Source organism: Branchiostoma lanceolatum, chromosome 5, assembly GCF_035083965.1.
Source record: "Branchiostoma lanceolatum isolate klBraLanc5 chromosome 5, klBraLanc5.hap2, whole genome shotgun sequence".
Taxonomy (NCBI): domain Eukaryota; kingdom Metazoa; phylum Chordata; class Leptocardii; order Amphioxiformes; family Branchiostomatidae; genus Branchiostoma; species Branchiostoma lanceolatum.
In genome coordinates, this window is record NC_089726.1 from 14,911,644 (window position 1) to 14,922,758 (window position 11,115).

The following is an 11,115-nucleotide window of genomic DNA, read 5'->3' on the forward strand; positions in this document are numbered from 1 at the left end:
GCAGCTTGGAACGGGGCCCCTTGGTGAAATCAGACAGCAAACGATGGAATGCACACGTACCACGTTGTAAAACGGTGAGTTGTGCCACTTCGCCTTTAAATGGGGGGGGGGTATAGATTTCGAAGAATGGATACTGAAATAAAGGTTGGGAATCATCTTTTATAACCACGTATACACTTACATACTAAAGAATATTGCATAAGAATGAACACAAATATTAGCTTTTATTATCAAGTTTGGCATAGAAATAAAACGTCCATGATAAAACACCTACCCTCTCCAAGAATGGACGGGTCTGTTTAGGCGTAGGCATGCTACATATAGTTTATGATCACTTGATGATCCCCCGGCTGATTGTGGGTATGTACATTGTTAACATATGACCATTTATAACTGGTTGACCTCGAGAAGGAAAAGGTCAGCGGGAATGGTGTTTTAACACTTGTTGACAAAACGTCCACATTATGTATGTGCTGAGAAAACAAGATACACTTGTACTGGGGATTTGTGCTCGGTGACGTCTGGTCGCACACAGATTACTTATCTCACTGCTGAACAGCGAGTTCATTGATACCGCTAATGTATTTTCCGTGTAATGATGTGGTTTGTGCTATCTAAAGTTATGACTTTGCCCCTAGTCATTAAAACACAGGGACGGGCGTGTCACCTCTATCAAGGAGGTTTGCCTCTATCTATCCCGTCCCAAGGACAGGTGAGCGCCTGGCTTATGTCGCTAGGCAACTATAAATGTTATCTTCCGAAAGACGGTTATAAATCAATTACAATCCGTAATTGCTAGGATACTCAAGGATCTAATGGGCTACGAACGATGAACGTTGCAACTCTTCATGAACTATTTGTTATGCGGGAGGGAACGGTATTGTCCCTCCTGTGCCGATACGGTTGCCAAGTGTTGGGGTTACGGCGGGTGGATTTTAATAGCATACAGTGTAACAGCCTTGTGCTGTGACATCACATCGATAGTTTCAACAAATTCTGTGGTAATGGTACATACACACCATTTGAGAGTTTGTCCCGTGTGACGTCATCAGTCCAAATTGGAGCTGACATATGCTGGCAGAGGTAATGGTTTTCATCGTTTTGTCATCACAAATCAGGTCGCAATGCATTTCCTTACGATGCCTATCTACTGCCTTGGAAAGGATACGTTTATTCAAGTACAATTCTCAAATAAATGGAAAATGGTTTCAACATACATGTATATTTCCAAAGTATATCTTACGTTCGCGGACTTTAACCGATGTTGACATCTTATTGTTGACGACTTTCTCGGAAGTAGCGGCGTTTGGACCGGCACACGACGGGCACCGCACACTCCTCTCTTGTCTTTTTAACAAAGGTAAAGTTTTCTAAATGACGACAGGGTTTCTCTGACAGTTCCATATTTGCAGATGAACCTACTCATCACGTACAAGAAGTGATGTGTACATATAGAATACAACACGGGGCATTCCGCATCACCCTCGGTCCCAGCCCTCCCGCGGGTCGGATCGCCCTCCGGCCGTACCACAATGTTGGTGGTCTTGCCGTACATCTGCAGTGTGATGTACCAGTGGGGACCTCTAGCAGTCCAGGTTAACTTTGCACCTCTTTGAAGCAGATTTACCTGCAATGATAATGTCAGTCGTTTAGCGGCGCCCTTTCTCGTAATGGCAAACGTTCAAGTTCTTGGCGAAGCAATATTGATTGATGCTGTTATGGTCCACAGTGGAATGACGAAAAGGCTTTTCGAAACAAGGACTCAGTCTCCGAACAAGGAAAGCGCTTTTATGTAAACAATGCATGAAGAAAAGGAAGGGTACATGGAATGAATACTCTGATGAATATATTTTTTTAGACGAGCAGATCCTTCATGCAGATTGATCATAGAGTTTCTAGGAGTTCCTTCGCCTTCATAAGCGGTCTATCATGCTGAAGAAAGACATCGAAAATGTTCGCACACAGTCGACAAGGCCGTTCCAGATCCTGCTACGTTGCCATGGATATATGATATGTATCACGATGAAGTGATTTTCTGTCACGCATGATTGCGAAAGAGGACAACGTATAATATAGACGACATCTTTTTTTACTAAACGGGTTTTTGGTGCACACACGGATTCCTTCTGGTTTCAAAACTACAAAAGATCAAACACCAATTGACGTTTAAAGCCAGTACCCGAGTGGAGAACTTGAATTGGCATTGCTTTCATTGGCATTGTTTTTAATGATCAAAACGCTCTCTTCTGCTAAATACATGCATTTGTTTGCTAACAAAGTAACCATAAAGTATACTATACTTTATCGTATATAATATATATATTTATCGTTTATAGCATTCTTTATGGTACCTGTAACGTTACTAATAACAATTTGTTTAGTCCCAAGCAGACCGTATTTGGGGCCGAATGAATGAAGCAATTGCCCAATAGAGGGGTCTCAAGTTACCTTTAGAGTTAGCCGTCCTTTGTCCCATTTTTGTTGTTTTATTTTTGCCAATTTTTGCCATTTTATCACCCCCGAAATCAGTCTCACGGTGGAGAGTTACTGGGGTCTACCAGGCAAGAGCTGGTCATGTATCCCATGATGCCGTGAGGATGACGTCATGGCTGTCACATGATCCCCATGTCTGTGTGTCGCCCGGAGAAAGTGGTGATTCTTCCGCAGCGTATTTCCTAAAAAATCTCCAAGATGTTGGCCTTCATAGGGAGGATACTGGAGTGGTTCAAGTCCTTATTCTGGAAGGAGGAGATGGAACTGACGCTCGTGGGTCTACAGTACTCGGGAAAGACGACGTTTGTGAATGTTATAGCGGTAAGAAGGCGCGGCGCCACCGAACACCCTTCTTCCTCTACATGCTTGTTGCATCTGATCTCTTACGTTGTTTGCGTGATGCTGCGTTATGATATAAGATTTTGATGTCTCTAAACTGACTGTGTTTTCCCCACCTTTCAGTCGGGCCAGTTCAGCGAAGACATGATTCCAACAGTCGGATTCAACATGAGGAAAGTGTCAAAGGGGAATGTTACAATCAAGGTGAGGCGGGGTTTCAGCGCACTGATGTGATCTGTGATCTTATGCAAATGATGTTTGGTTATTATTGGTAGCCGTGTTGTGCGTGTGTGTGAAAATAAATTACTGGCGAATGATATTTATAGGGTCAGTAACGTATAGAGATAAAACCCATCAAAGTAACCTTTGTAGCTTTAGTTTAATGTTTTCTCTCTCCACTATGTGACTTACTACATGCATCTGGTATTTTTCTATAGTAATACAAGTAATTTCTCACCTTTCTGAGGCCATGGGAAGAAGGTCTAACCCCTCTTCCCAACATAATAATAACAAACGAAATCTAATAATCTTAAATGTTAAGATTATTATATCAGTATAGTCCCTTACTGCATGTAGTATGCCCCCCTCCCGTCCTGTGTCTGATATGGTGACCATATCCAGGATGTGTGTCATATGACCTAGCATGTGTCATCAGCTGCCCCCCCCCCCACATCCCTCCAACCTTCATGACTCTCAGACCCACTCATTGGTTACAAGCCTGAAGGCTTTCTTGTATGTCTCTAAATAATCATCCCATGGGTTGTAGAGCATTACGTAATACAAATAAATCATACAGTTTCGAGTTTGATAAATACTGCGAAAAGTCTGGTGTTTCATAAAGCATCTCATTCTCAGTCAGTCATTGATGAAAGATAGTGGATACTAGTATCTGAAATGCCTGCCTCTGTAGATAATTTAGTCAGATATTTGATTTATTCTGTATTACATCTCATGGACTGTTCAATAGGTTTTGATCCGCACAAGAACCAATATTATTTATTCTGTCAACGTATGACAGAAAATGAATCATAGGACTAAAACTAATGAAATAGTTGGTATGCTAGGCTGTCCGTGATGATGACAAATGCTTGCACCCCTACAGGTCCACATAAAACAGTGTGTTAATGCCTATTGTGGCCACCATGGTGACAAATTGATCTTTTGAAGAGTGAAATGCCACAGCTGGCTTTGTGGCAGTACTACTAGTGTTACACAGTACTGTATCAGATGGGTAATGATAAAAAACATAGACATCAAGGATCACCATTATCAAGCTTCTGTTGACTTGTGGATAAAAAAATTCAATACAAACTAGTGTGATAAATGAAGAGACGACGCAGATGTACATCCTGCCCTCATGTGAACATATTCATTTTGTTTTGAATGGGAGAGCCCATACTAAGTATGGGATCAGCCATTTGATATGTCTTTGAACAGAACCCGCAGTTGACTGTCAACTGCTGGTTCTGTTCAAACTAACGACTTGATGTTCCCAACACTAGTACCAAAATGGTTTCTTGCAGCACAAATAGGTTGTACAGCCATTGTGTATCCGGTACATGTACATTTGTATGTATGACGGGTTCTTGTTTCTGTACTTCATCCCGCTCTATGGAGGATTGCTAAAAGCAGTGCAGCAACACCTGCTCTTCTGGGGCTATAAAATATCCGCCTGTTGTGTGACTTGACTCCACAGGGACTCTGTTTATGAGTGAAGTAGTTGTGGAGATGAAATGTCATTGGTGTAGGCTGGTGCTGGGAACTCTCCTGAGATAGATTATGGATGGGGACAAGCAAGGATGAACAATAGTTTTAACTCGACACTGACAATATTTTCTTGCACAATATACACATGACGTGCATTGAAGTTGTATTCAAGACAAGTCTATTGGATTTTTGTTATCAGTTTGGATATTTATTGAAATGTAACCCAAACCTTAAAGATTTCTGAATTGAAATATGTTTTTTTGTAATGATATTAAGATATTTTGATCTTTCAAATGGTTTATCTATTTTGATCACGTCTCCTCTTGATTGCGTTGCCTTCAGATTTCTTACAAAATGTAATACCGGTAACTAAAAACCTTTAGTTGCACCAGTAACCCAATTTTCAATTGGAATATCGTCAAAAATTAGATATTTTTTCAATAGCTGTAATGTGTTTATTGTCTCTCAGTATTCAGTTCAGGTGTATGTAGAAGCCTTCACTGCCAACAACAGTATGCAGAAAAGGCATAACAATGAGCCTCAGATGTATCCCTCGTAACAGTCTCCCTTTGTAGACTATTGATTAGGTAGCTCGGGTCAATTGGTAAGAATGGCCGGAGTTCCCTTCAGAGCCATTGTAAAGATATTATGGCCCTGGCCTTCAGTGTATCTCTTAGAACATATTACATTTTCTAATAATAATTTCAAGACTTACTATGTACTATCCTATTATCTTTATGCCTGGGCAATCATTTTAGCTGTCTCCAATGCAAATGTATTCAATTGTCATTTACTCAATCACTTCAGATTCATGGTGATATTCGCTGTACACATATTGATGTTTCATCTTTGTGCTGTGGAGTTTAATCAAGTTTGTGTTTGCATTGCTGATGAGGGAAGCTGAACAGGCATCTTAAGGGCCCATGATAGAATAGAATCTGTTTCATCAAAGAGAACCATGCAGCTAAAATCAATACACAGTATGATAATGATATGCATAAACTGTACATAACACACAGTGACAGATTGAATTGCTATTGCTAGGATAAGTGTGATGGCTACTTTATGGTGAAAGGACCATATTTTGTTAGGATGATATGGTAAAAATTGTTGTCAAGTACCATTGTATTTCAAAGATTCACCTACCTTATATACAAGGAAGAAAATGTGAAGTTAGGGGAATGTAAGATAATGTTTCTCTTTTGTGAACATGTTGTTTTTTTGTTAACATGTTGTTTTTTGTTAACGTGTTTTTTTTTTTGTTAACATGTTTTTTTTTTTTTTTTCACTAGCTGTGGGACATTGGAGGGCAGCCCAGGTTCAGAAGCATGTGGGAGCGCTACTGCAGGGGTGTCAACTGCATTGTGTAAGTAGAGACATTTTTTTTAAAACACAGGTGATATGACGACCCGGAGGTCAAGGGACTAGGCCGTAGGTAGGTAGATATGGGAGAAAGAATTTTGGTACCCAACAATATGAGGCCTTCTCCAAGATCATGATATACACTGTATATGTATATAGTCTTTTTATCAAATAAAAGTTATGTCTCAGCAGTGACATAAATGCTGTGCTTTTGCTACTGTCTTCAACATTTTTTGCCAAGAAATATGCTCTGTTTTGTATTTGACTTGTTCACGAGTGCAAATTGCACTTTTCATAGCCATACATATAAACCATTTTAATGATGCTAAACTGACAAGATTTGTAGCATGGGGGTCTGGGGCATGTACATGTAGTGTACATAAAGATGTTACAGAAATAGTCCTTGAAAATAGGTTTTTGTGTCTTCGTGTGTATTACGAAAGCCAGGGTTCAAAGTGATAGATTGACCTTCTCTAAGAGTCGTAAGACCAGCTTCTTTGATCTCCCCCTTTAGATACATGGTCGACGCCGCAGATCACGAGAAACTTGAGGCGGCACGGAACGAGCTACACAACCTCCTGGACAAGCCACAGCTGCACGGTATCCCGGTACGCAATGTTCCCACGCTTGTGCATTCTATCGAAGCTCTGTTGTAGCTCTTGACTACAATGTAGTTCTTTAGCATTTTTATCTTTTGACTGATAATGCTGAGAAACAGTGACAATATAGTAACAATAGTCTTATTTTTTTCATGATATGTGATGTCAGCCATTTAGTTCTTCGTTTGGCTCTCTGCTGAGTTTTTTGTTTTTTTTAATGCTCTTTGTGTATTTATTCATCGTCAGGTTCTAGTTTTGGGGAACAAGAAGGATCTGCCTAATGCCCTTGATGAGAAGGAGCTGATTGAAAGATTGTAAGTCTTATCAATGTATTATCAATTTATATATATGTGTAAGCACAGTTTTACATTGTATACAGGCTTACATTTAGCATCTACATAAAAGAAGCCTGTGATAGAAATCGCTGTCCAGGTATCTAGCTGCACCATCATTCAGTCAATATTGATAGAAACTTTATGAAGTGAAGATTCAACAATGGCTTTACATTTTGTTTGTTGTGCCACTGTGTTTGTACTAAATTGCATTCCAGGATAGGTTAACAGAATACAGGTTTTTGCATTAACAAGTCCTACATCGTACTGAAGAGCTGAGTGGGTGAAAAGATATGATAGAAAGCACATCACTTTGCTACCTGCTGCCTATCAAGAAGAACTACTCTTTTCCGAATCAATACTGTATCCAACAGACACCTAATCAGCAGTGTGGAAAATTGCATGAGAACTTCTGATGTTTGGAAGGTTGAGCAGGATGCACAACTTGTAAGAGAGGGATACTGTAAATCTTGATATGTTTGCAGTAGTTATATTTTCGTGGTTTTTGTGACGACCTCGTACTGCAAAATACCAGGAATATCTGATTTGTAATTTTATTGTACTACAGGATTGTTTCAATTGTGCACTTCAAACGCCATGTACACTTCCTTTTCCCTCCTACTTTGAGATGAAACCACTGCAAAAGTAATTGCATTTACATTATAATGATAAACATTGGAGAAAAAAAAAACTCCACAAAGGACCTCACACAGTCTTGACCATTGAAAGATATTGGGCTCAGGTTTTGTATATGGTGTGCACTTATAGTTGTTAGTGGTGACTACAGTTTGTGTTCAATATAGAAATAACATAGGACATTTGTACCAAATGGCCTGTCCTGTGGAATTTTGTGTGTCTTAAAAGACATGTACCCTGTGTTCCAGGAACCTGTCTGCCATCCAGGATAGAGAAATCTGTTGTTACTCCATCTCCTGTAAGGAGAAAGACAACATAGGTGAGTATGCCCCCACATGGTAGAATATTAGATCAGATCAGGGCTGTCTCCAGCTTTAAATTTTTTTCTGTCCGACTCATTGCTTGGTAGCCGATTTTTTAATTTTCATTGTTGAATTTGTCATTTTAAGCTTAAAAAATACATTTTCATCAGTTTTATCTCATGAAATTGATATTATTGGGACGGAAGTTGTTGAATTTTTTTCCGTCCCAACAAGCACATTTCCGTCCAGGGACAGGATGTACACTTCAGTACTGTTCTGAATGCTACAACAGACTGTCTTTAGATGTGTGGAGGATGCTTTCTTGTTTCTAGTTTTGATGATGTTGGCTGTGCTACTGTTAATCAGGGCAGTAACAAAATGCATAGGGTATGCAGGGCTCGAAATAGTGGGTGCATGTGCACCTGTGCACACAAAATTGGAGCTGTGCACCTAATTTGTGACTGTGGGTGCACTTAGATATTTTTGTATGCTATAGGGTACTATAATTGTACACTAGTATACAGAACATACTGAAATTTAAGTATCAGAAAAGACAATTTTTTATTTGATGTATTACTTGTTTGAAATTTTGAAGTTAGCTATAGAATAGCTATAGAATTACTATAGAATTACTATAGAATACTGTAGCTATAAAATTACAGATTGAATTGGATGGTTGCACAAAAGAGTGTTTAACGTTGTAATTATGTTTCGCTGACATTCGACTTTTATTCTATGTGGTGCACCCACCCAATTCTTTCTGTGCACCTATTCCCAACAATGAATTTCGAGCCCTGGTATGCATTGTAGCATGCAACTAAATGGTGGACTTAATGAAAATGGTCAGGCATGAGTTGGATTGATATCATGTGCAGCCAAACAGCATCTGTCATTAGATACATACATAGGGATCATCCATAGCGTTGCTGGCAAATTGTCTCATACCTATGGATCTGTGTCATTGTGACATGATTCTGATCATGGTCATGAGATGATTTTACGTGATTCAATTTCTACTGCCCCACACTGTTATCTCAAAAGGTAGACCCTGCATAATGATGAGTAATATTGATGTAACATTGATTGATATATGAAAGGTAGAATCAATAGGAAAGTTATTGTTTGACTGTAGATTATTGCACATGTACTACATTTAAATGCAAAAACAACAGCCATATTGCTGATGTGACTAACCTTTCAGAAAGGGGTGTGTATAGATGTATTGAAGGTGAGAGAGTTCTTTGACTCCTTTTATGCAATGAACCTTCCAGTATCATGGCCCATGACAAAGTCTAGTTCTAAGTAGCCCTTCCACTGGGAAGACTAAACCAGTGTTTACACACACCCATACATTTGTATCTCCTGGTGCTGACTTTTCAATCTTACCTTTCAGACATCACATTGCAGTGGCTAATTCAACATTCGAAGAGTGGCGGCCGATAGATGCCAACAGTCATGGCTTCAGGAAGAGACATGTAGACAGTGAATTGTAGCTTTCATAAGGATGGATTTACTTTGGAAAAATGGTGTCTGGATCAAAATTCATTCCTGTATTTAAAACAGCCACAATGCAGATAAAAAACTCAAGAACTAAATAAACAAAACAAATATAAAGGCATTCAATGCTTATACTAGGCAAAACTACATTTTTGTGATGATCTCAATAGTAGACCAAACTTTTGTATTTTGACAATATTTGTGGGAAGATGACAAGAAGAAATTGACAATTCTTAGGTATGTTAGAACTGATATGACTGAAGCCAGTTGTTGATTGTACAATCTGCAGTTAGATTGGAGAAGCCTACACTTGGCATTGTAGTTCAACCGATCCCAGAACTTGTAGCAAAGGAAATGGATCCAAACAATAATAGCACGCTTTATTTGACATACTGTGTCAGCAAACACATATTTTTTGCCCAATTTTGCTTCATTGCTTCATCATGTGATATTTAATGTACATATTTGATGTGTGCATGGGGAACAGGGAGGTTTGTGTGTACTACCTTAACCACACATAGTATTATACAATACCAAAAGCATTGTCGTGGCTAGGGGCAAAGTTGATATTTTTTCTCCTAATTTTTGCTATATCATAGTATATGTGAAGAATAGGTATATAAAAATAGTGTTTATACCATGCTACTGGCTCCAGTTATAAGAACATTGACAACAACAAATGACAAGTTTTGTATGTTACTTGTCTCAGGCCTTTGTGTATAATCAATGTGTGGAGATCATGCTAAAATAAACTACAAACTAACTACAATTGTCAAAGGTAGGTTTTACTTACAGCAGTCTGTGTTTACTATACTATGGCTGCGCATGTTTTTGCAGAATATTTGGAAGTGCTCCATGGTTTGTTTCAGTCTGTTGTAGTATGTTGACCTGTCACTGCTTTCCCCTACAGTTTTTGGTGGTATGATGGCATCAGTTGAATTTAAGGTACCCTACATTGATAACTGTTCTGCTAGTCTGGGATAGATAGTAAGTTTCTATGTAAATATCCCAAGTTTGTGACCCGTCTCTGGCATAGTGATGAGCTTTCTTGCCATGCTGGTGCTAGTCTCCAACCAGACCCAATGGATTGCAAAGACCGTATCCAACTGGAAGAAGGAGCTTGTAATGCAATCTTGGGTTGCAAAACGTACTTCCTCTGCCAGTTTGATACGGTCTTTATGCAACCTATAGATCTGCTTGGAGATTAGCTGGTGCCACTATACCAAAGTGATGATGGTAGGGGAAACACCGATTGTAGCTTACCAAGCTTACCAAGGCCTCTGTGTAGTGGACAAATATATAATATTTCAATGTACAATTACTTGGATGTTGTACAGATGGTTGTCAAAGTTCTGCTTTAAAAATGAACCTTTCTGAACGGCCCCTGCCGACTGTTCAGAAGTGCCTCTGTGCTCTGTATGTTGGAGTGGCATATTGTAAGGAAGTTAAGTGGCCCTGAGGGCCACGATGAAATAAAGTTTTGGGGGTGGTGTTAGAAATCCTGTATCCCTTAGTCCTTTCGGTTTGTTCCATATCCCAAACCCTATCATTGTTTATTGCAACCCAGTCCTATGATAAATAAACCCTTCTCTCCATACCTATGTTTCACAGATTTTGTTTTTCTTTCTCCTGACAATTTGCCAAGAGAGCAGCCAATGGTTCAACCCTCCCTGTAAGTGGAATAAGCCTAAGGAACAGTTCAATTAATGTGGGGATGTGTGTATACTGGTTTGGTACATGTACATGCACTATGATAGCTTTTGACTAATAATACAGGCTCTTGTGTGTATGTCTCCAGCGTCCTTACTTCTTACCACATACCTTATCTTAGGAAGGGAGTAAGAAAAA

General features: G+C 39.3%; 1 protein-coding gene across 1 annotated transcript; it reads left to right on the top strand.

Moving 5' to 3' along the window:
* Window positions 1-2,595: 2,595 nt before the first annotated feature.
* On the top strand, window positions 2,596-10,864 carry LOC136435382 (ADP-ribosylation factor-like protein 8B). Its single transcript, XM_066428847.1, has 7 exons — window positions 2,596-2,814; window positions 2,956-3,036; window positions 5,832-5,905; window positions 6,416-6,509; window positions 6,747-6,814; window positions 7,717-7,787; window positions 9,164-10,864. Exons 1-7 carry the CDS (start codon window positions 2,692-2,694, stop codon window positions 9,211-9,213), a joined length of 561 nt encoding a protein of 186 aa, XP_066284944.1. The 5' UTR covers window positions 2,596-2,691; the 3' UTR covers window positions 9,214-10,864.
* The last annotated feature ends 251 nt before the right edge of the window (window positions 10,865-11,115 follow it).

Coding starts and splice junctions, on each gene's coding strand:
- LOC136435382 (XM_066428847.1), top strand. CDS start 2,692: ATGTTGGCCTTCATAGGGAGGATACTGGAGTGGTTCAAGTCCTTATTC. Junction 3,037..5,831: donor AGGGGAATGTTACAATCAAG/GTGAGGCGGGGT, acceptor TTTTTTCACTAG/CTGTGGGACATTGGAGGGCA. Junction 7,788..9,163: donor TAAGGAGAAAGACAACATAG/GTGAGTATGCCC, acceptor CTTACCTTTCAG/ACATCACATTGCAGTGGCTA.